Below are 24,965 nucleotides of genomic sequence, written 5' to 3' on the forward strand. Positions count from 1 at the left end.
AGTCAGTACATGTGATCTTGTTTCATTTCTGTTGGTTAATTTGTTTGGTGGCCCATGCTGGCAGCTTTAAGGCAGTGGTTTGCTCCAGGCTGTCTTGTTTTCTCCACGCATAAACCTGATGCGTGTAATGTAGGTGAAAGATTCTCAAGCACAGTGTTATATCCAAATCAGATTAAGCAAAGTAAAAAAGAAAATAAGTAAATATTAGAATATTAGAAACAATACCTACATTAAAGTTGTTAGTGATGGTTTGATTGTTCAGTGGTTTATGTTGCTGGGTTACAGTGCACTCCACAACATGATAGCTCTAAGGAGGGATGTAATGGTTACTAGAGTGGGTAGTTTATTTAAATATTTGTTATTGATTGGTGTTTTTATCCTCTTTTCAAGAATTTTTTCACGTAATTATATGATGATGGTGAGGTTGATGTCACATACCTCCTGACGTAAAGTTGCAGTTGGACATGTGACACCATTGGTCATGTGCTGATTGGTTGCGGGAAGAGCACTGTAGCACACTAAGCCACACCTAACTAATATGAATTGATCCCTACTCCATGTGGTGGCTGTATCCGTTGTCTTAACCTTATGGTATCTGATGTCCACAGATCTGTCTGAAGCAAAGTAAAGCCGGGGTAATCTATATCATTGACTGTCACATCGCCAATGGCAGCATCCCCTATGCTGACTCTTTTTACACGGTCAACCGTTACTGTATCACTCGAGTCTCCAACAGCCGATGTCGTATCAAGGTCACCAGTGTGGTCAAGTACAGGAAGTCCGTCTGGGGTCTGGTGAAAAGTAAGTCATACAAGTACTGTTTTGTGGATCAGGGAAAGGCTAGTTCATGTAACTCATCAGTTGTTGATGCAGCCTCCATCAGATTTCAGAAAAGTAAGTCATACAAGTACTGTTTTGTAGATCAGGGAAAGGCTAGTTCATGTAACTCATCAGTTGTTGATGCAGCCTCCATCAGATTTCAGAAAAGTAAGTCATACAAGTACTGTTTTGTAGATCAGGGAAAGGCTAGTTCATGTAGCTCATCAGTTGTTGATGCAGCCTCCATCAGATTTCAGAAAAGTAAGTCATACAAGTACTGTTTTGTGGATCAGGGAAAGGCTAGTTCATGTAGCTCATCAGTTGTTGATGCAGCCTCCATCAGATTTCAGAAAAGTAAGTCATACAAGTACTGTTTTGTGGATCAGGGAAAGGCTAGTTCATGTAGTTCATCAGTTGTTGATGCAGCCTCCATCAGATTTCAGAAAAGTAAGTCATACAAGTACTGTTTTGTGGATCAGGGAAAGGCTAGTTCATGTAGTTCATCAGTTGTTGATGCAGCCTCCATCAGATTTCAGAAAAGTAAGTCATACAAGTACTGTTTTGTAGATCAGGGAAAGGCTAGTTCATGTAGCTCATCAGTTGTTGATGCAGCCTCCATCAGATTTCAGAAAAGTAAGTCATACAAGTACTGTTTTGTGGATCAGGGAAAGGCTAGTTCATGTAACTCATCAGTTGTTGATGCAGCCTCCATCAGATTTCAGAAAAGTAAGTCATACAAGTACTGTTTTGTGGATCAGGGAAAGGCTAGTTCATGTAACTCATCAGTTGTTGATGCAGCCTTCATCAGATTTCAGACAAGTATGTCATTCACAGACAAAATACTGTCTGGGAAAAGGACATAAAATAAAACATAAAAGTAAAGGTCATGTTTAGTCCCACTGTACAAAATGTATCAGTATCAGTATCAATATCAGTAAACACTGTACAAAATGTATCAGTATCAGCATAAGTAAATGCTGTACAAAATGTATCATTATCAATATCAGTAAACACTGTACAAAATGCATCAGTATCAATATCAGTAAACACTGTACAAAATGCATCGGTATCATTATCTGTATCAGTTTCAGTTTCAGTATCAGTAAATGCTGTACAAAATGTATCAGTATCATTATCTGTATCAGTTTCAGTATCAGTATCAATATGGTAAACGCTGTACAAAATGTATTAGTATCAGTAAAAGCATGTACAAAATGTATCAGTATCAATATCAGTAAACGCTGTACAAAATGTATTAGTATCAGTACACGCTGTACAAAATGTATTAATATCAGTAAACGCTGTACAAAATGTATCAGTATCAGTAAATGCTGTACAAAATGTATCAGTATCGGTAAACGCTGTACAAAATGTATCAGTATCAGTAAACTCTGTACAAAATGTATCAGTATCAGTAAACGCTGTACAAAATGTATCGATATCAGTGAACGCTGTACAAAGTGTATCAGTATCAATATCAGTAAACGCTGTACAAATTGTGTCAGTATGAGTTTCAGTATCAGTTTACAGTTACAGTAAACACTGTACAGCCTAAATGAGAATGGTTCACTATGACCTCAGGATGTCTGATCTGAGAGAAGGTATGCACTGATGCTGCCAGAAAGATTTGACTTCCACTTGAAGTGGCAGATCATGATGGCAGGACAAACTTAGATGTACTTATAAATTACTTATATAGTTCTGGATGACAAATTGTGAAGTTTGTTGTGTTGTTGTTGTTGACGTCATAATTCCCCTGATAAACCCTTTGCCTACAGTATAAAGAACTGACAAGGTGTTTATGGAAATGTGATGTTAATGTGATTACGCCTTTTCCAAATTAAGCTCATGTAGGACTTTTTTCTGTTTCAACAGAATGTTTTCCTTAACTGTGCTGTGTTGAATTCTGAATTATGCTATTTTTCAGACCTGATAGAGAAAAACGCCCATCATGGAATCACAACCTACTACAAAAATCTTTGTAAGTTTTATACTCTTTCTAATACCCAGTGTAACATGTAGTTGCATGTTTTAGAACAGTTAGGTCCAGTCCAGGTATTATGTTGATATGCATTTAGCTAATGTGTGTAAAGTGTGTATCAGTTGTGACTCTTTGTGTATTCTAATATATTAGTTTTGTGTAACCTTGGCATGTCTGTTGGTATGTCGCAGCTATTGCACTACACAAGGAAGCTGGGGTGCAGCATGATCGAGACACGCTGGCTGTGGTCAAACAACCGTCCAAGAAGAAGCGACGGCGACGACGATTGATGTCCAACATAGGAGACGGTCATGACCCCTCACGGCAGACAGAGTCGCTCTCCACACCTCCCTCTCCTATCAGAGGTATTCCACATCTATATGCTCAACATGCTGCAAGTGTTGGAAGGTTTTGTCAGGTCCCAGGTAAAGTAGGTTTCGGGATTGGTTTGCTTGGTTTCCTTCAGTGTATAATTCATGCTGACTTCCTCTAGGGTCATACGTGGGAAGGTCTGTCTGCAACCTGCAGACAGCTGTGAGTTTTCCTCGGGCTCTGCCTGGTTTCCTCCCACCATAATGCTGGCTGTGGTTCACTGGTTGTATAGGTGTCTTCTTAATTACGGCATAGAATGCCAATGAAGTAAATAAATAAATACGATGAAATCTGGCCTCACGTTATCAACTAGGGTGGTTGATCACATGTCCTTCCCATCAATGTGAAGAATCAGGGTTTCGCATTACCTGAATTGTGTCCCTTTTCTCTGCCTAGAATCTTACATTTAAAGGCAGTTTAGTAAGTGCAATACTCGCTAGAACACTGCTCCTACAAAAAAAACGTGAATAAACTCGGCAAGTAGCTTAGTCGAATCTCAGTACTGAATGTAAGTTTTAGTCCTAGTTTAAGCACTAGGGTCAGAAGTACGGCAAAATGTTAAACAATGTTGAATACAACAGACATCTTTCTTGTTTTCCAGCATTCAGCATAAAGGAAGATCGACTGCTTAAATTGAATGCTGACACTCTGGTTAGGATCATTGTTTTTGTGTGAGTATCATCAATGGACATGAAAGAGATCATCAAAGGTGTATAGATGTATGATGATGGCCTCTAGAGGTGAATTGGAAACATAGTGGGATGGTAGGCATTTGTACATTGTACCAGGGAAAGCATTGGACATGTAGTGGGATGGTAGGCATTTGAGTATGGTACTTATCAATGGGTGAGTTGGGAGAGTAGTACATTGTACCACTGGAAGGATTGGAAACATGGTGGGATGATACCCATGTGGGTGTAGTACTTAGATCGTACCAGTGGTAGGAGTGAGAACATAATGGGATGGTACACATGTGAGTGTGGTACTTAGATCGTACCAGTGGGAGGAGCGGGAATATAGTGGGATGGTGCACATGTGAGTGTGGTACCTAGATCGTACCAGTGGGAGGAGCGGGAATATAGTGGGATGGTACACATGTGAGTGTGGTACTTAGATTGTACCAGTGGGAGGAGCGGGAATAAAGCGGGATGGTACACATGTGAGTGTGGTACTTAGATCGTACCAGTGGGAGGAGCGGGAATATAGTGGGATGGTACACATGTGAGTGTGGTACTTAGATCATACCAGTGAGAGGAGCGGGAATATAGTGGGATGGTACACGTGGTGTTTTGGTGGATAAAATGGTGGCCGTGATAGCTAAACATTTCCTGCATACAAAAGCTGGTTCAAAGTTGCGTAAAGACACATCCTATGCTGTAAGGCTGCAAAACTACTTGTTTACCATTACAACTATTCGGCAACAGTCATGAAGTACAGAATAGAACAAAGAAGTATGCAGCTACCTCTGATTTGTTTTAGGCAGGCAATGTTCGACATTGTGTGGGACAAGAAAGAATGTATTTATGGCATGGTGGTGGATTAAAAATGTAAGAGAGATGGAATTCTGTATGCTTGTCAGAAAATAATTGTCTACCTGAAACATTTTCCAGGCGGTGTGGAACTGCAAAGAGCTGTCATTATCGAGCTGCCATTATTAGTTCACCTGTTCAAATGAGGTTGTGAGAGGGGAGGAAGTGGTGCTGTCAGGCTAAGCTTTTCTTTTTAGCTCCAGTATAATGGGCTCTCATACATGGAATGAAGGTTAAGCTTTTCTTTTAACTCAAGTATAATGGGCTCTCATACATAGCTTGAAAGATGAGCTTCTTTTTTAGATCCCTAGTCTAAGGTATGGTATGTAAATGTACATAGATAGAAGGTTAAGCTTTTTTTAGCTCCTGTATATTGGGCACTTATACATGGATTGAAGGTTAAGCTTTTTTTATATCTCCACCTTGCAGTAATAGAAAGATATGTCTTTTTTTTTTTTAATATTTTTTGGCTCCCATGTTGATGGAAGGTTGAACTTTTTTATTGGTTTTAATTTTATTGGCTTTGTGAATGTTTTTTTTTATGGGGCATTTTGATTGATAGACTTCAAAAATTTACCAGTTATATAAACTCCACTTTGTTTTCTGTAGTAAACACATCAAGTAGGGCTACAATTTCTTGCACATAGAGCTTCTGTGGTTATTTTTTTATTTTTTTTTTCGAGCTTAATGAACCTATTTCTTGTAATCAAGAAAACCTTCATGTAGGTCTAAACTTTTTTGCACAAGTGCACCTACATGTAAGAGAACAGGAAGGGTATTGGTAAGCAGGTCCCCTTTCTGAGTTTGCCAGATTTGTTATTTTTCTGTTCTGTGAATTTTCACTATTCTCCTTTAGGGATACAGTTTCTTTTGCTTATCTAGAGAACTTATCTAGAGAAGCCAATTGTCCCTCTAGCTACTTTGCTAGATTTAGGAAGTGTCAGTGTTTACCTACTTTTGGACTTCATTGTCTCTGGTATGCACATTGCCTGTAGAAAGCTTTGCACCTATATATTAGTACCAGTAGCCTATGACACTGGTTGATGCATGTGCCTTCTTAGACAGCAACTTAATGTTAAACCATCCATAATGACAGTGACTGTTTTCAGCTGAGTATTTGAGTTGCCATCTGCAAACAAACCATAAACCATTGATCAACATTTGCTCAGCCAGTCACAAGGTTGCAATTGCCACCCCAGTACACACATTGCCAAATGCAGTTCACGATTTGCATATCAAAGAACATTGCTCACAGTGGCGTCTTTTACCACTGCAACAATTTACAACTCTATAACATACAAAGTCACTGCTCTCCAGTGTTTTTGCAAACTGCGTGATCATATTTGGGATAGTATAATAATTTTGGCCTTGGTTGTTGATTTAATGGCAAGATCTTAGCAATGTCTTTTTGGAGAATAATATGTGTGTATGACAGTGTCATTCCGTTTTATCTTGCTGTAGAAGACAGCTAATATTTGAACGTATCACCTCACTTGAACAGTATGAAGTTTTGTGAACTGCCCAATAAGGTGAACTACCAGTGTTCTCTGAATACCTTGTTTCTCACTTCCATTCAGATATGGCAGATTGGTTTCAGATTTGTCACTGGACTAACAATGTTTGCTGGAACATTTGATGGCTGATTGTGTATCATTTCTACATTGCCAGTCTCACACCATATGCTCCTGTTTTTAATGGGTATGCCTGGCCGTGGGTATGCAACGTCATGGTGATTAGGTCGGCATAACGTTATGACCCCTTTGAGAAACAGCCCCCAGAACTATACCTGAGAATTCAGCTCCTTTGGTTTATATTTTCCTCTTGTCATTTATAGGCTAATTCTGTTGGTGATGTTCAATGCTATGCTGTTTTACAAACTGTGGGCCCTGGAGGGTTTTGCCGGGAGTGGCTACCCCACAAGTCAACATTTTTCACCCAATCACATCAGGTATTGTATAGATCATTGTGTAGTTAGTCCTATTAATAGGGTGTAAGTTCTGAGATTTGCCCAAACTAGTGGTCTATTTTGTTTATGTGTTATAATCAACAAGGCAATATGATATACATCACTGGGTAAAGCTAACCTACTTAGGTCATGAACAAATATCCATGACTGGTTTTAGCCTTGTTCTCTGCCAGACACATTCAGCAATGACACCATGAATACATGTGGTGAAGGTCACATTGGTTCAAACAGTCGTACCTGTTGTTTTACCTGCCAGGGATTTACCAGAGTCACAAGAGGAGTGGCTGAAGCTGTTAGAACAACAGCAATCGTTACATCAAAGTGAGGTGGAGCATTGGAGAGAGATACTCGGTACATCTGTCCTACTGATGGACCAGGTGAGTCAAATATTGGCCTTTAGTAGCTGTGTGGGGGATTCTAGTGAGGAAGAGGGTTGGGTGGTGAGTAGGGAATGGCCTTTAGGTTGCAACTGTGTGACTCCAGCAAAAGAAGTGGTGAACTTAAAAAAAATGCTTTTGTCTTTGCATATTGAAAGTACTTATTCTGGCTATATACTTCACATATGTATGTGCTGAGATTTATTCTGGATTCCATGAGTTAGTGTAAGAGAAGTCATACTGTATGTGAATGTGATGAGGACTTTCTTGTTATTGTATTAGGTTTTGAATATTAAAGCCTTATGTGATATTTCAACTGACAATATGGTTGGTTGCAGATGAAGGCATCACTTATGGAGTTGCAGTCCAGTTTAAAATTCCACGAGTCCTGGCCTAGGACAACAGCTGAACCAGTGAAACAACATACGAAACAGGACACCGAAAGCTGACTCACTGACACAACATACAAAACAGGACACCGAAAGCTGACTCTCTGACGCAACATGCAAACACACTCAAAGCTCATCCACCTGCATGGACCAACACAGCCTCAGCTCATCCACCTGCTAACTGTGCACGCACCATTCTCCTTTATTTGTGTTTTTGGTTATTAAGTTATGCCCAATATATTTGTGGAATACTAAGGTTAATGTTTTGTTAGAGCATTTGCCCTACATTGTACATCGTGAATTGTTGTCAGACTGACATAACTATATCTGTGCAGTTTTCTCCTTCGTATATGTCATGTGGTCAAGTCTTTTTGTAATATGCTTAGATATCCATGACCTCTAGTGTGTGGGAAGGCCTGTCAGCAACCTGCGGATGGTCGTGGGTTTCCCCCAGGCTCTGCCAGGTTTTCTCCCACCATAATGATGGCTGCTGTGACATGTAGAAGTGTAATATTCTTGAGTATGGCATAAAACATGTTGAATATATAAAATCCAGCAGATCTCTCCTTTACACAGACATACTTGTAGTGACATTAGCTGTACCTGACTTTTACATGGGACCCAGACAAGTGGTCGTGACACTGTGTCATTTACTATTTTGTTTTATGTTAGTGACTTTTGACGTTATCTGTTTCTGTACTATGCTGAAATCAGTTTTGTTAAGCAAGACCCAGGTGTATTAATAAATGGGTGGAAGCAGTAATAAGGTATATCTGGGATGCTACCAACATTTTACTGTTAGATGCATATGTGTGTGTATATGGATGTCTGCAATATATTATTCAGGTAATGTTGACTGTGGTAATGGTTGTTCAGGATTGTGCTCATAAGAATAATTAAAGTGAACATAAAGTCTGCCACTATACATACATAGAAAAAAGGATATAGGACACAGTTATCACAGAAAAATAGGTAAAAAAATTCCGTAATGTATTGAAAGGCGAGAAAACAAACTTCAGCATTATGGATACGGCACTGACGGACAGTTCACTTCGAGTAGCCATGTAGTAGCAGCTCTTATAAACTGGGCCAATCACTAAGGCTGAAAGCGTCACATGATAATTGGCTGTCATGTCAAAAGACCTATTAGTTCTCGATTGTCATTGTGGTTTCTTGTAGTGGATAGACAGATATCAATGCAATAAATCAGATTTTTCGGTTAGTTTAAGTGTTAAACTGATGCATTTTGGACCACACATTTATGAGCAGGGAACCAAGAAGGGCTGCCCATGTCATAATGTCAGTGTGTTGGGCAGGAGACTGCAGTAGTTTGTCAAGAAAATCTCTTTAGGAAAGTCATTGCTTGAAGAAAAATATTGTGATGTTGCATTATTTTTCCTTAGCAAAGTCAGATTTATTACAAAAATACCTTCCCAAAATTTGCATAAAAGAGTATTCCAAATCAGAAGGTCTGGCTATGTTGAGCTAGGCCTCATGCTTACACCCATCCGACATCAAGGACAAGCAGGACTGCTAAAAGACGGCGGTTGTGCGGATCGTCCTGACAAAATGCCAGGCTAAAAGAACCATCAACCCTTTGAAAAGGAAACAGAACTGACACTCTTTGGTTGCTTATAAGGCATTTTTGTTTGTATTTTCTCATTGTCACAATGGTTAATAACGATGGTACAGAAGACTTCCTAGATTTTGTGACGTCACCTGGTTAACTACAACGGCAAAATGGCATCACCAAATGAGTGGCTAGGTACTGACGATCATTTGCTATTTATTTTGTTGATAAGCGGTGTAGAATTTTTTAAATATTTTTATAAAATTTCTGGAATACTACTTTATTAATTATTTCAGATTTAGTGGCTGTCTTTATGTTTACTTTAATGTTTATGCAGCATTTAAGCTACTGTCTGTGAATACAGGACATTTGATTTGTTATACACTTTAATGTGTTATTGAAATTAAAAAAGCATTTTGTTTTTTAAAAAAGTGCTTAATTGCTCCCATTATCATGACATGTGATTTATAACTTGTGACAAAAGCGTATTGTAAATTAATATTGGAATCTCAGATCTTTTGGCGAGTGACTTCTACATACTTGTGTGTTTATATTAGCGAAAAATGTGGAGCCCAGCATATGTCTGTACATTAAGTGTTATAGAAGGTTGGAAGATTGCAAATATTGTGTTCAGAATTTCCAACCCAAGTTAACATTGACTGCATTGTTGTGGCTAACTGTAGTGTTTATGTAACATTGGTGTGTTGACAGTTGATTAACTTCAATGTAGCTAGCATTGGTGTGTCGACAGTTGGTTAACGCCAGTGTAGCTAGCATTGCTGTGTTGACAATGTTTGCTGGAACATTTGATGGCTGATTGTGTATCATTTCTACATTGCCAGTCTCACACCATATGCTCCTGTTTTTAATGGGTATGCCTGGCCGTGGGTATGCAACGTCATGGTGATTAGGTTGATTAACTCCAGCATAGCTAGCATTGGTGTGTTGACAGTTGGCCAAGTGCACTCTAGCTGGAATGCAGCATTATGGAAAATACGCCAGGCTCATTTTGCGACTCCATAAAACAGGCCACATTGTAGGTAGCATTGGTATGTGGACTGTTGGCCAAGTGCAGTGTAGCAGGCATTGGTGTGTTGACAGTTGACATTGTACTCTAGTGTACCTACATGTAGCATTGGTGTGTTAATGGGTGATCAACTCCAATCTAGCTAGCATTGGTGTGTTGACAGAAAACTAACTCCAGTGTAGCTAGCATTGGGTGTTGACATTCGACATACAATGTACTCCAGTGTAGCTAGCATTGGGTGTTTACAGTTGACTAACTGTAACTATAGCTACATGTGGCATTGGTGAGTGTCTCCATTGCTAATTAACTAGCGTTGCTTTACTGACAGCCTCTCATGTACCTGTGTACATATCACTTGTACGTCTGTGTGCTCTCCATCTCTCCGTGCTGTGTTCATAGTTGGATACGTATCTGCTATTCACGTTGCTAGTGAAAGTGAAACTTATGTAGTTGTACATATCCTCTAAACCTCATGTTTAGTTGCACTAATTGTGATGATCCCATGGCACACTGTATACACAAACATGCTGTAGAAATAACAGGAGATTTCTCTGGTTCTTTGTTCATTGATAATGTAACACGACAGAGTTGTGTGGAGCAGAAACCTTGTAAAACAAGAGGATCTCTTACATCTGTTCCAATGATAATATGTATGTATGTAGGCCTATGTATGTATGAGGAAAGCAATTATTTATTATGGAATGAAGGTAGGGACAGAATGGGTTTTACAGTGTGCTCCAGAGTAGAGTGATAATCATTGGATTGTGTACCATTTAACTGCGTGATGAAGAGGCAAGGGGAAACTTGTTTATTTTGGCCCCCAAAGTACCAGGGGGTAGATCTCGTCTCGGCTGTTGATGGGAATTCGTACTACACACTGCATGTAGGCTTACCACGGAAAGATTATATCTTTGTTATGGCAAATTGCTACTAAAAAGTATGTGACAAACCTTATGACTGTGTTGTGTGTTTTGTTAAATTCAAGTTTGGCATTTTATTGTCACCTTCACCTTGTAACACTTTGGGCCTCTGTGGTTAGCGTACCAGCATGGCACAATGACCCAGGAGCCTCTCACCAGTGCGGTAGCTTTCAGGTCATGTCCAGTTCTTGCTGGTTTCCTTCTACCATAATTATTAGGCCACCGTCATATAAGGGAGATATTCAGAGTGGGGCGTGAAACACCATTCAAATAAATAACTCAATCAAATAAATACCTTGTAACACTTGAGGTAGTTGAATTTGCCTGAAGCTTTGCCATATGTACAAATCTAGTTGTTTTAAATCTGTACAGTGCTCCCATTAGCTGAGTTTCATTTGACCACTGAGGATGCATGTACATATCCAGTTATTGCTGATTCAGCTACATTCTCATTGCCAGCCAGTTCAGTCGTCCTATATCGTACGAGAAAGCAGGGCTTTCTGTGGGTTATGCCTGGTTTTCTCCTCTTACATACCTGACAATCTTCAAAATTTGTCAAACTATGGCTAATCAATAAAAATAAATCGTTTAAAAAGAATTTCTGTGTTTCCATGGATACTAAGAGTGAGAAAACTGTAACCTGTCATGTCATTTAAAGCTGCCATCTCAGGCCTGTGAACAGAGTTGGCGGTCATTATGTGTGGATAGCGGTAGTTGATCTGTCAGCCTGTACAAGGGGATCAATATACACTGTAGTTACCAAGGTGTAAGGTCCTCCTCTCTCGTAGCAACCCCTTGTTCTCCAACAGTGGACAACTCCCTTATATCTTGTATAATCTAGGTAAACAGAACATTGCCAGTTCTGTTTTACATGTTTGTCAAGTACGCCATAAGGCACCAGTGAAGTAAAGGAATACCAGTACAGCCTCGTGTACATGTAGTTACAGAAACCATGAAACTTCCCAAAATATCCAGCAAAGGTAAAACAACAACAGAGATGCCAGGTGTAGGACCTACGTCTATATGTACATGTATATAAATGTGGTGAATATTTGAACTAACCTACATGTATCTATAAGAAGATAATATAAATTGCTTACATGTAGCTTTGTATTTATGACCGATAGTATTATTTTACTCATATCACTAGAGTAGCAGGTTGGTGTCAATGTCAGCACATTTACAGTTCTGCCTCAGTGGAAAGTTATCCTGAGGACACAGAACACATAGGCTGACACTGAAGTCACCATTACATGTGCGTGGCCGATCCTTCATGCTCAGTACATAGCCAATCCATAGCCAATCTCCAATCCATGAGGCTAACGTTCTGGGCTCTGGTATAAATCTTGACTCAAATCTAAGGGGCAGGTTTGAGCCTGAACTTAGGTTTCCCATCCAGATGGTGCCGTGGTGGTCCAGACTTGAAGCTGGGTCTTGTCAAACAAACACAGTCTCACCTCTTGAGTATGACCACACATTGCAGACAAGATTATAAGAAGGAAATGTTTAACACAAGAAAATGTATACAGCATACATTGTTGGTCTAACGTTTCAGAGCATTAAAAATGTTCATAACATAAAAGTGTGCAACAGGATACATAATTTGACAGCATATATGATTTATATAGTACAGTAAGTTGATTGCAGCTGAGCCAATGTAGTAACCTTAGTTTCTGAAAAATCCTTATTTCTATCTCTGATTCAAAACGTTAGAAAAAAATACTAACTGTAAAATTATATTACTGGTACAACTGATGAGCATGGATACAGGAAGACGTTTGACCTAAATTGTATACAGCTTTGTGGTCTTTCTGGGGGTTTTATATTGAAATATGCCTGACATAACTGATATTATCAACGCGGATAGATGCTGGCAGGTCAAGGGATTATGTGACATGCTGTTCACTTGTCACTGCTTATTAGGTACACTCACAAGTATACCAAACTGTTTAATTGTTTTGCTGCTGGAATATACCGAAAAGTAAGCTATTGCTGTTTTTTTTTTCTAAACACAGCATCAAATGATTTTCACTTATTTATTTTATTTTATTGGTGATTTACGCAGGACTCAAGAATATTTCACTAATACCAATGCTGCCAGCATTTTGGTGAACTTGGGAGGAACGCACAATAAGCAGATTGCTGAAAGACCTTCCCACTTTCGACCTGAGAGGAAGCACGCACAAGCTGGGCTTGAACTCACAGCCACAGCATTGACGGGCACCTCTTGGGTATTTGTGCTGCGGTGATTTTTCACATGCTGTTGGTATTCAGACCAAAGTTAAAACTTTACCTGAAATCTCCAATAAAGGGAACATTAAGTTTCAGGAGAAATGCAGACTGAGCAGGTCAATTTAATAAAATACAGATAAGAAGCAATTGTGTGGAGGAAGCTAGATTGCCTGGAGTAAGCCAGTAACCACTGCCATCTGCCAGGTACCTGACAAACCAGCTCCTACTTGTATTCATGGAATGCATATTACAGATTACCTGTGAGACAGAATGCACAATAAACTAAAATAAAACTCCAAAAACACTTTGCACTGGGCCAGAATATTATCTTAAGTTTTGGAGCTGACAAATACATAAGATAACCGCAGAAAGTATAAAATGTCATAATAATTCAGAAAGTCAATAGTACAGCATACAGTATTGTTTATCCCTAAACCACAGAGCATAGCAACAACTGATTGTCAAGGACTTCTTCATCCTGAAATTCACATCCCCAATACCCAGGGCTCTGTAATAATTGATGACCCATCACAAATTCACAGATGCTCAATCTTCACATCACAACAGCTCTAAAGTTGATTGCAGTCCCATCCCCAACACAGAGACACAATGGCCAGAGGCAGTCCATCCCCAAACCATGCACTCTTTCCCCCGTCCACATCACCCTTGTGTCACACAGGTCATTTTCAGCTGCCAGCACCATCAGACTTGCTCTCTTTATGAACTACGACCCCTTTTTGTATTAAATCTGGAATCTCCACAGCCAGCCATGGCCCCTAGCTGGTGAATGAGGAGAGAAAAAGGCAACACATTCATCACAAGACTAAATATGTGTAAGTATCCTCATCACTGAATTTAAAAGCATAATTGACAAAATGGACAAGAGAAGATGGTAAATGGAACGTGAATTTATCATCAGCACTTACTTCACCCCAAAATACCATTACATGAGCTATTCTTAATTCATCCCTAATACCATGGCATGAGCTATTCCAAACTTGTCCCTAATCCCACGGCATGCACTATTTGAAATTTACCCAGAATACCATGGCATGAGCTATTTCAAACTTACAACTAATACCATGGCGTGAGCTATTCCAAACTTGCCCCTAATCCCACAGCATGCGCTATTCCAAACTTGTCTCTAATCCCACGGCATGAGCTATTCCAAACTTGTCTCTAATCCCACAGCATGAGCTATTCCAAATTTACCCAGAATACCACAACATGAGCTATTCCAAACTTGTCCCTAATCCCATGGCATGAAGCTATTCCAAACTTGTCCCTAATCCCACGGCGTGAGCTATTCCAAACTTGTCCCTAATCCCACGGCATGAGCTATTCCAAACTTGTCCCTAATCCCATGGCATGAGCTATTCCAAACTTGTCCCTAATCCCATGGCATGAGCTATTCCAAACTTGTCTCTAATCCCACAGCATGAGCTATTCCAAATTTACCCAGAATACCACAACATGAGCTATTCCAAACTTGTCCCTAATCCCACGGCGTGAGCTATTCCAAACTTGTCCCTAATCCCACGGCATGAGCTATTCCAAACTTGTCCCTAATCCCATGGCATGAGCTATTCCAAATTTGTCCCTAATACCACGGCATGAGCTATTCCAAACTTGTCCCTAATCCCATGGCATGAGCTATTCCTAACTTGTCCCTAATCCTATGGCATGAGCTATTCCAAACTTGTCCCTAATCCCACGGCATGCGCTATTCCAAATTTACCCAAAATACGATGGCATGAGCTATTTCAAACTTGCCCCTAATATCATGGCATGAGCTCTTCCAAATTTACCCCATAGTCATATGGTATCGCCTATTCCAAACTTACCCCTAATGCCATGGCATGAGCTATTCCAAACTTTGGGACGTTTCTGGCCCAGAGTGGTTTAAAGTGATCTGTCAAACAAATTTTGCCTCCCCTGAAACATAAACAGAATGCCATTGATGAAAAGTTGCATTCATCTCATTCAATGATCAACAATCTCACACAACATACAGCCATCCACACTGAGCTCATAACACTGTAGGTTCAAGGAAATGGTCTCAAATCTGAACTCTATCAAACACAGATGGCATATTTATCATATTGGTATAATCATCATAGTACATGTACTGCACTTACATGTAGTTTTTCCAAGACACACCATCAGATTAACACAATTTGCCGTCTGTTCAACACAATTTGCCATACCTGTACATTTTTTGCTGTTTTGCCGTCTAACTCGGGAATAGCGATTTCTGGGGCTGTGGTGGGGTATGTCACAGGGATCTGTCAAATCAAATAATACTTATGAAACGAATTCCATCAATTTACATACATATGTATAGCTGACTATAATAATTCACTACAAGACTTACCTCAAGATTAGAAATGAGTGGATCCTAGGTAAATTCAAACCAAGCTCTATACTAATATACTCTCAATTTATTGGAGACAGATGCCCAGATTCTCTGAAAGGTTCAGAGTCCAGTACCATGGCTGAACCCTGGTCCCAGAATCAGAGGTTTAGGTAAACTTCCTGCTAAAAGTGATTTTGCAGGTAAGTAAATGTATTGATTTTCTCAGCAACTTGAGTTGGAACTCCACTCACTGTACACTTGTAGGTATAATCAAAAATGTCCTATACCCATATCAGAGAAATTCACATTTTAGAGGCTGATATGGAATTCACATTTTAGATGTGCCCTGCTAAAAATGTGATTTTCATTAAACATTAAGGTAGTAACATTTTGGAAAATTTTGTTGACCTCTATGTTTCATTTAAATGAAGTTCATGCATCGGTCACATAACTTCTTGGACTAGATTCCATCATTTATTTATTTATTTCATTGGTGGCTGAATATTTCACTTATACGACGGCGGCCAGCTTCATAGCGAAAGGAAACCCGGCAGGGTCCAGGGGAAACCCACCACCATCCAGAGTGGATTAATAGTCCCAGATTGCTCTCACATTAGGGTTGGCAAAATTTTCTTAGGCCAAGGATGGCCCCAAACCTACATCAGAGTACCCTCCATTTAAAAACCTTATGTAGTTACCATGGCAGTGTGTCATGGCATTTAAGAAAAAGGAAAGCACAACGATTGTGGAATGGGTCTATTGCTCTTCTTTTTTTACTTTTCTTGTAACTAATGACCAAATGTCTTCTAGTACAATTCATTGGTCTTCTTCACCCACAAAGGGCCTATCAGTTATTCTGTCTATAATGGAGGACTCAGGCCCACCTAATTATGACAAGACTTTAAAGAGGATGCATTACACCAGAATGTCATATTATGATATACTTGTAGATATTTTCCCGAAATTTTTTTTTGCAAAAATGTCGTAACCATTTCTATTTGTCCGGTTAGTGTGAGCATGAAAATCTTTAATATCTGTACCACTGCTGTATGTGGCAACAGATCAAGGCAATGTATCGTAATACAATACATGTTTTGGTCCTAACACTGTATGGTTGTATCTTAACAGTACAAATACGGCAATAAATTACATTTACAATCTGTCAACCTCTTTTATTTTTTTCGATATTTTCAGGATTATATCCAAATGTTCATCACATGTAGCAAACACAATAAACAGCTCATTCCACAATTTAAAAGATAACTTCTTCAACTGACCATGAAAAACTTTGTGTAATATGTTTGTTGGCATTCACGCAATTAGGAAGATCAGCTTTTGGGCAGTAACCGAAGGGGTCAAGCAGTGCTACAGATAATTTTCAGAGGTAGTGCGGTACTCCCTACTTTTCCAAGAGAGGCAGTACTGGGGTAAGCCTACCACACTACACATTTTTTTGAAAATACTCAACACTATTTTGGGTCCCCAGCAATACACCTGGAAAGTCAATACATGTGCATACATGAATAGGCCTACATAGACCTACAGGTACAGAGATTCTAGTATTTACATACAGGACTACAAGTATATGTATGTATATGTCGAATGCACAGAATTATGACTTGTCATAACGTATGAATTGATAATAAGTATGGTTTGCTGAATCTTTTACTCCTGTAACTCTTACAAAATCTTCCCAGAACAAAGAATCTCATATGAACAACTGTTTTCAACCCTATAATGTTGTCTGTATGATTCAGACTGACAAGACTTGAGATGTTTAGACCAGTATACTTACATCAAACTCTATATCAAATTCGTACTTGAGAAGTTCATGGATATACCAGCATTTTCCAAACCACCGTGTGCCTTCCTTGTTAGACTCCAACCGAAACCAGTCATTATCTGCATCCTTATTCTTTTTGACATACTGAAAGAGGAAAAATCAAAAATAGCTTCAATTTCACCAGTTCTTTATCTTTAGAAATTTAATTACTATAGGCCTATACAGTTGGTTCATTTTGCTTCAGATTACAGATTACCAAACTGCCTATCATTGCTCTAAAATCTGAGTTGTCCGAACTATAGTGAGTGAATGCTTAGGGTTTAACGTCGTACAAACAATTTTTCAGTCATATGAAGACGATATCCGAACTAGATGTCGGCCGTTGCACTATCACTATTCAGTGACCAAATCTCGTTACCTTTTTTAACGACAATATGGAGATACACGGGTGGTAAAAAGAACGGATAATTGCAAACGAAGTCTTACTGATATTAGCGACTGATACTCCTCCTTCAGCCTCTGAACCCAATTCTCTCCATCTCGCGGACCAGCCTTCGTTTTCAGCAAAGGTATTTGAGCTAGAGTTTTCTTCGTGGCTTCGTCCACCATTTTTGATATCGTGTCATAAGTAACCTCCCCTGATCCGACAGAGTTATATCCCTTGCTAGTTAAGGGCCCTATTCTGACGTGAAATGCATGCGCGGCAAAGTCAAGCTTTAGGGCCGGATTTGTATGTTATCAGACAGACTTGTGTTCTCTAGTCAGTTCTATTATTCTGAACAAAATTCACGTTGAGGAACAGATTTCGTAGTACATGATCTCTCTCCCACTTGAGTTGACTACCAGTTGACGCTCTGGTGCATCAAGAATAGGTGTTTATTTGATTGAAGTGCAATGCACGTTCTCCACCAATCACTGAAATGATGTATATGGGAAAATCAAGGGGTTTCATGGAGGAAACCATTCCACACAATGCACTTCTTGATAAAATAAGCTAGAACTGGTATCACTGAACTATGTTTCTTGTAAACAGGATGCCAGTCAACCTTAGATTATGGCATACACTCCTCGAGACCACACTGCGAAATATAACACTTAATCTAATATTTAAGTTGCTAGGTGCTTCACAGTTCACTCAAGTCTTGTTACAGTTTTTAATCTTATGGATGCAGACCCAAGAGTTTACTCTTTATATCTGCAAATGAATCTCACATTATCACATGCAGACCCAAGTGTATACTCTTCATATCTGCAAATGAATCTCACATTATCACATGCAGACCCAAGGGTATACTCATCATATCTGCAAATGAATCTCACATTATCACATGCAGACCCAAGGGTATACTCTTCATATCTGCAAATGAATCTCACATTATCACATGCAGATCCAAGGGTATACTCTATATCTGCAAATGAATCTCACATTACCATAAGACACACCCATATAGAGTTGTCACACAAGATAACATCTTCTCAGGAATGGCAGTCATGTGTTCAGCTCTCTCTGGCTCGGAAAGTGCAGTGGTTTTCTATGGCCCCTGACTGATTCTCACCTCCCACAAAGTTGAAACAGTGAACAATATCATGCAAACTATTCCTAAATAAACTAAAGACATCATGATTTCATTGCACAAGACCAGCTGACAGTAGTGAGCTACTTCAACAGTTCACAATTATCAAGAAAAATTAAGAACATGGCAAAACATCAGTTTGTTCACAAGTGTTTATTTTATTCACCATGAACATGTGTTCTTCTGAAAGGGGAAAACTGAGGAAAATTTTTTCTGCCCTCTCTATCAATATTGAAAAATATCTTGTAAACAAAACCTTGTATTTAGAGTCTCAGTTTTATATACATACAAGCTTTTAACTACTGAAGAAGTCCTCAGACATGAATTTGAAAGGTTCAGGTAGAATTATATTTCAAGATATGTAAAAAAAACATCAACACTGGAAAATGGTGGGGAAGTTGCCAGCTTGAGGGGACATGTTCTGACCAGGCCCAGAGCTAGAGTCTATCAAATATGCCTAAAGGCCTACCAGTTGTGTTCACATCTCATATGCTTGTACATATACCTGACAGGCTCTGGTTCAGAGCACAGGTCCAATTGTTTTGCTCAAACCAACATCTTGCCAGCTTGTCAGAAGGCCACTTTTCACAGCAATCATGACATTGCATCAAAAGCATTTACCATGGTGACATGTCTTCACTATGTGCTGTCATGGATCTTATACAAACCATGAAGGTTTCGTTAACATGGCCCCAGGAATCCAACTGTGGTTTACAGGGTGTCTGTTTATGTATATCATGATCTAAAGCCTTAACACAGAGGAATATATTAAATATAAATCTTTTATAACTAAACATGCTAATGTTTACAATTCCCCCAAAAGTTTCCACACTCTTCCGAAGCTGTGTATCAAGTCAACTTGCTTTCACATTTAACAGACAGAGCGTAAATTCTCCTCCAGAGCAGAGGGCGAGTCAAGGGCATTAACTGCATCTATTCTGCTTCCATTAAGCCAGTGATTTATGCTTCTTCCTCAACTATTGGTTCTTGAGTTTTACCAGAGTGGCCAGGCAAACACAAACACATCTGTGACAATGAAGGAGAGCAGGAGAACAAAATAGCCGGATTTGTAGGTGGCATTCATGCTGAATCCTTTACCAGCATCCCAGCTCTGAAAAAAGACAACAATGTACTGGTCAAACACAAGCATGGGTAAAACACTCAAACATAACAATGGTAATCAGTTACATTTGGCCATTCTGTGAAAGGGCACAATATTATTGCAGACTCCTCAGAAATATTTTCATGTGTTAGTCCCCACTTTACAAAAAAAAAAAGATGGGGTGTCATGGGAAATTCAAAAAATCAAATGATGTTTATATAACTGTAAACAAGTGCATTTCGTGTTATGGCACAGGAAATTTCATGACGTACTTATATATTAAACATGTGCTCTTTAGAACCGATGTAATTGTAGACTAGAAGTCATGATGTACTTATCAGATGCCTAATACCATATGCCCAATACAACTGATGTAATGGTAGACTATAGGCCACGCCATAGTTGACTTACCAGATGCCTAATACCATTGATGTAATGGTAGACTAGGGGCCAGGCCATGATTGACTTACCAGATGCCTAATACCACTGATGTAATGGTAGACTATAGGCCACGCCATAGTTGACTTACCAGATGCCTAATACCATTGATGTAATGGTAGACTAGGGGCCAGGCCATGATTGACTTACCAGATGCCTAATACCACTGATGTAATGGTAAACTATAGGCCAGGCCATGGTCGACTTACCATATGCCTAATACCAATGATGTAATGGTAGACTAGGGGCCAGGCAATGGTCGACTTACCAGATGCCTAATACCACTGATGTAATGGTAGACTATAGGCCAGACCATGGTCGACTTACCAGATGCCTAATACCATTGATGTAATGGTAGACTAGGGGCCAGGCCATGATGGACTTACCAGATGCCTAATACCACTGATGTAATGGTAGACTATAGGCCAGACCATGGTCGACTTACCAGATGCCTAATACCATTGATGTAATGGTAGACTAGGGGCCAGGCCATGATGGACTTACCAGATGCCTAATACCATTGATGTAATGGTAGACTAGGGGCCAGGCCATGATGGACTTGGCGGAGTACAGAATATAGGGGTGAAGCTGAAGGTCCTTGATCACCTGAATGCAGTGGGTGAAGTCACCTGGTATAGCCAGCAAGGCGATTGAGGCTGCTGACACACCTGACAAAGTCAACACATACATGTACTTGTCTCATAAAAATTTACACCATGATTTAAACACTAAATTTTCATAAATTAGAATGGGCCTATCTAATAAATGTTAGGTAAACATAAATGAATCACAATATGACTTATGAACAAACCATGATGCAAACAAATTGACTCTTAAATTTTGAATTACACCATTTTAAGCCAAACATTTTTAAGTGGAATCAGCTAAGAGAATTACCAAAACAATAACCCAACTGGGTTTTCTACGCTTCCAGGTTTGTGAATTTTTTTTTTTTTTGGAATGGTAAAGAGCAAAGACTCAAATGTTTATGTCTTAGTTTAATTATTAGGCTTCCTTTCAGAGTTTTCAATAAGCAGTTTTGTTGCCTACATCAGGTACCACTGGATCTATGCACTTTTCAGAGTCTTCAATAAGCAGTTTTGTTGCCTACATCAGGTACCACTGGATCTATGCACTTTTCAGAGTTTTCAATAAGCAGTTTTGTTGCCTACATCAGGCACCACTGAATCTATGCACTTTTCAGAGTTTTCTATAAGCAGTTTTGCTGCCCACATCAGGTACCACTGGATCTATGCACTTTTCAGAGTTTTCAATAAGCAGTTTTGTTGCCTACATCAGGTACCACTGGATATATGCACTTTTCATACAAGATATTTCTGTAACAAATATTTTGAGGAAAGGTGTTTTTGTCATAAATGAACTACAGTTGACTTCAAAACAGAGAAAACATGTTCTAGAACAAGCAAAATAATGCCAAAGTCATCATCAATGATATGTTTGGAACAACCTGACCCAGCCTCCAAACACGGGCCATAAAGTTTTTATTGGGATTGCATTTTTTTCTTTTGTTAATAGTTCTTTCTATTTAAATGTCAGGATTAGCCAGACTATAAAAAAAAAATAATAATGCCCTACTGACTGACACTATTTTTTTTTGACAAGGTCGGGTTACACCAACAACAAAGTATTTAAACGATACATGAAATGATTGGTTTTTCATTTCTCAATATGCAGATAAGGATTTGTCCTATAAAATACAGAAAATATAAAAAAGCTTCTCCTTAAACAGTCCTCTAAACTCATATTTTTTGAGCGTGTGTGTCTTTTTTTGGGCTGTTACTACATGTGTATTTTCATTTCCCATAAAACCATAATTTCCAATTTACAGCACCTTTTTTTATATCCTTAATGGATGGCCAAATGTACATGAAGAACGTTTATAAACTCCAAAACTGTCCTCAAGATTGGTGTCCTGACTGCAAGATTCCTTTACTGGGTTCTTGGTTGATTGCTGTTTCCTAGCCTTCCATCAAACCATTAATGAAAATTAATGAAAAGTTAAACTATGAATTCTTGAAAAATATAATACAAAATAACAATTATTTACACAGAGAAACACTGAGTCCTTAAAACATCATAATCACACACTTTTTTTAACTTACTTATAGCCATTGCAATGCCTGTAGCACGATGGGCAAGTGACAGCATGGAAGTCAATTGTGGCCTGGTGAAGAAAAAAACAGGTTTTATGCATTTATTGTCAATGATAAATGATAGTGTTTATAATGTCAAAATTATTAATAACAGCAACAAAGAACACAAACCCTGAATGAGTCCTTATTCTACATATTTTACTAGTAAAGACATGCACAATATTACATTTAGTATGGCAGTACACCTGGCTCATCGTAAACACTGTCAACATTTTAGGCTCTTTTAAATCTGTACTATTACTTTTGGACACACACTAATAGGGCAGCTTACTTATATATGGATAGATGGGGGGATAATGGTCTCTGCAGGCGGTTGTTTTTCTCCCAGAAATCCTTCATGTCATTGTAAGCTGATGATGACATTGGCATTCTGCAAGTTACATGTGAAACAATAACGGAAATCATTAACATTTACGTAGAAACAGCCCCATGCAGAATTTCTCACCAGCTGGCATTTTCAGCAGCCAAATTAATCAGATAAATGAAGGCCCACAAGTGACAAAGACTCAAGAGTATAAGACAGATGGGTTTGCATATCATTTACCTCTGTGAAACTATAGACAATTTAAGGAATAACTTCTTATGGAAAATCCATCAGTAAACATCATTCAGAATAGCACTCATGACTGAAAGACCTGTAACATTAACAGTAAATACTTTACACATATACAAAAAATGAGTCTCTTAATAATAAAGAGCATGTATGATAAATAAATATTTTAATGAGAAACTACTGTTGCTGTTTAACGCACAAACTGAGATTTTATTTATTCAAATTTTTTTAATGCTGAAATATTACCACTGCACCATTGTGATCAAGTTTGGTTGGAGGAAACTAGACATAGCTAGAGAAAGCCACTGATATATCTGATAAACCTTATGACTCAGAGGGAGATGGACTTCACAAAAATGTTTTACACGTAGTTAATTCATACTTACATTCTTCTGATGAGAGGTGATTGGTACCTTAACAGGCACTGCCTGCCAACCGTGCTGCAACAAATGTGATGAACTAAATAATCAGTCTCCAAGTAATTGATTTATACCTGAAACTATGTTGTGGTTACTGTCTAATGCCTTCTGACTTAATAACAATCTTAGAAAATAAACTGACTGTTTATTTTTCCCTTTCTTTCCAATGAAATCAAGCAAAATAGTTTTTATCCTTTCATCATGTTCATTTTGCCTGAAACACAATCCACATGATACCTCAGGTGTTAGTCATTAAGACACATATGCTCAGCACCATTTAATGAGATAGTGAAATGGCAAAATGTGCCAGCTGAAATGATTAGACATTTTGAACCAAGACTGCTCTTTTGTCTTTGAAATATTAAATCAAGCTCTGTAATACACAGACTGAAGAATAGTGGACTGTGATCTTAAAAGTCGTTAATTTCAATATATATACAGGATTCTTTACTTTTATGTTTGCTACACTTGATGCTAAAAATGATGACCACCTTGAAAGATCTGCTTTCTCCAGTGAACTTTTCCTGTGATATATATACATAATTTTTTGGATCAGTATTATCTGTTTTCTTTTTTTTTTTGTTTGTTTTTTTGGCACTGATGATGCCCTCACAGAATGACAATAAAATATGACATTATCATGATGATTTGCACAATTCTGAAAAGAAAACTCTTTCAAGCCTTGATAATGTAGGTAATGTAGGAAGATGACCTTCCCATCAATACCCTAGTGGTAGGCCCGTACTAAGTTTGGAACAAGGTAAAATATAAGAAAGTTCATACCCCAAACTTCGCTGATATCGTGTATTCATATTGTTGGCAATGTTGCATGACACATATTCTATTTAATATTATACTTATATTGACTAATATTGTTGCTGTGTCCGAGAACTGTAGAGACTAGTGCCGTAGAGGTTTCAATTTGACAGTAGATCGAGAGCTACATGCACATTGTTAAAGTTTTCAATCTTCACCATTAGTGACATATTTAAATCATCTGTAAATTCTCACTATCAGAAAATATAATAAATGTTTGACACAGATGAATACCTCTATACAGAAACACTATAATTTAAGAAATTGGTAACTAGAACTATTTCATAACGTATCATGACTTCTGACTAGGAGTTTTTACGGGACACAGTGGACACTGAGGTCCTGTAAAACTAAAGCATGCAATTTGCTCGATCTCAAAGTGAAAATGTAAAAATGTAAATGGCATTTGAGGTGAGATTTAAGGCGTCAATAATTTCACTGTAGCGATAAAAACAAAACCATACCGAAGCAGCAATGACATCGTGAGATCTTATCCGCCTTGACAAGGTTATCCACAACAACTTGACTGGTTGTTGACCTTTTCGTTTGTCCTTTTAGCGAAAATGGA

General features: G+C 38.6%; 3 protein-coding genes and 1 long non-coding RNA gene across 7 annotated transcripts in view; 2 read left to right on the forward strand and 2 right to left on the reverse strand.

The window, feature by feature from the left end:
- The window catches only part of LOC135462102 (protein Aster-B-like), a 31,195-nt gene extending 22,633 nt beyond the window's left edge, over positions 1–8,562 (forward strand). For all 4 annotated transcript variants that reach the window (XM_064739459.1, XM_064739460.1, XM_064739461.1 and 1 more), the window contains 7 exons: positions 609–801; positions 2,747–2,800; positions 2,992–3,165; positions 3,774–3,843; positions 6,536–6,649; positions 6,924–7,044; positions 7,383–8,562. In XM_064739459.1, coding sequence (XP_064595529.1) covers positions 609–801; positions 2,747–2,800; positions 2,992–3,165; positions 3,774–3,843; positions 6,536–6,649; positions 6,924–7,044; positions 7,383–7,493 — 837 coding nt within the window. In that variant the 3' untranslated portion in view covers positions 7,494–8,562. The remainder of the gene's footprint in view (positions 1–608; positions 802–2,746; positions 2,801–2,991; positions 3,166–3,773; positions 3,844–6,535; positions 6,650–6,923; positions 7,045–7,382) is intronic.
- Positions 8,563–9,196: 634 nt separating this feature from the next.
- On the forward strand, positions 9,197–10,984 carry LOC135482229 (uncharacterized). The gene is made up of 2 exons (XR_010446212.1): positions 9,197–9,713; positions 9,915–10,984. It is a non-coding gene; the product is annotated as an uncharacterized LOC135482229 (long non-coding RNA).
- A 1,486-nt stretch (positions 10,985–12,470) lies between these two features.
- On the reverse strand, positions 12,471–17,931 carry LOC135481803 (ubiquitin-fold modifier-conjugating enzyme 1-like). The gene is made up of 6 exons (XM_064761523.1): positions 17,808–17,931; positions 17,334–17,465; positions 15,396–15,467; positions 15,306–15,310; positions 15,027–15,117; positions 12,471–13,958 (listed from the first exon to the last, which is right to left on the reverse strand). Exons 1-6 carry the CDS (start codon positions 17,928–17,930, stop codon positions 13,869–13,871), a joined length of 513 nt encoding a protein of 170 aa, XP_064617593.1. The 5' UTR covers position 17,931; the 3' UTR covers positions 12,471–13,868.
- Positions 17,932–19,042: 1,111 nt separating this feature from the next.
- LOC135481730 (succinate dehydrogenase cytochrome b560 subunit, mitochondrial-like) lies at positions 19,043–24,948 on the reverse strand. Its single transcript, XM_064761399.1, has 6 exons — positions 24,862–24,948; positions 23,549–23,602; positions 22,881–22,979; positions 22,559–22,620; positions 20,940–21,103; positions 19,043–20,006 (listed from the first exon to the last, which is right to left on the reverse strand). The coding sequence occupies exons 1-6, from the start codon at positions 24,876–24,878 to the stop codon at positions 19,890–19,892; spliced, it is 513 nt and encodes a 170-aa protein (XP_064617469.1). The 5' UTR covers positions 24,879–24,948; the 3' UTR covers positions 19,043–19,889.
- Positions 24,949–24,965: the final 17 nt, after the last annotated feature.

The sequence above is a fragment of the Liolophura sinensis genome, chromosome 1 (assembly GCF_032854445.1).
Source record: "Liolophura sinensis isolate JHLJ2023 chromosome 1, CUHK_Ljap_v2, whole genome shotgun sequence".
Taxonomy (NCBI): Eukaryota; Metazoa; Mollusca; class Polyplacophora; order Chitonida; family Chitonidae; genus Liolophura; species Liolophura sinensis.

Excerpts from the sequence above, each read along its gene's own strand:
- LOC135481803 (XM_064761523.1), bottom strand. The coding sequence starts at position 17,930 with ATGGTGGACGAAGCCACGAAGAAAACTCTAGCTCAAATACCTTTGCTG. Across the intron at positions 17,466-17,807 it reads AGTATCAGTCGCTAATATCA|TATGTCAAAAAGAATAAGGA; the intron begins GTAAGACTTCGT and ends TTCCTCTTTCAG. Across the intron at positions 15,468-17,333 it reads AATTTGATATAGAGTTTGAT|ATCCCTGTGACATACCCCAC; the intron begins GTAAGTATACTG and ends TTGATTTGACAG.
- LOC135481730 (XM_064761399.1), bottom strand. Across the intron at positions 22,980-23,548 it reads TCACCTCTCATCAGAAGAAT|AATGCCAATGTCATCATCAG; the intron begins GTAAGTATGAAT and ends TGTAACTTGCAG. Across the intron at positions 22,621-22,880 it reads CCCCATCTATCCATATATAA|GCCACAATTGACTTCCATGC; the intron begins GTAAGCTGCCCT and ends TTTCTTCACCAG.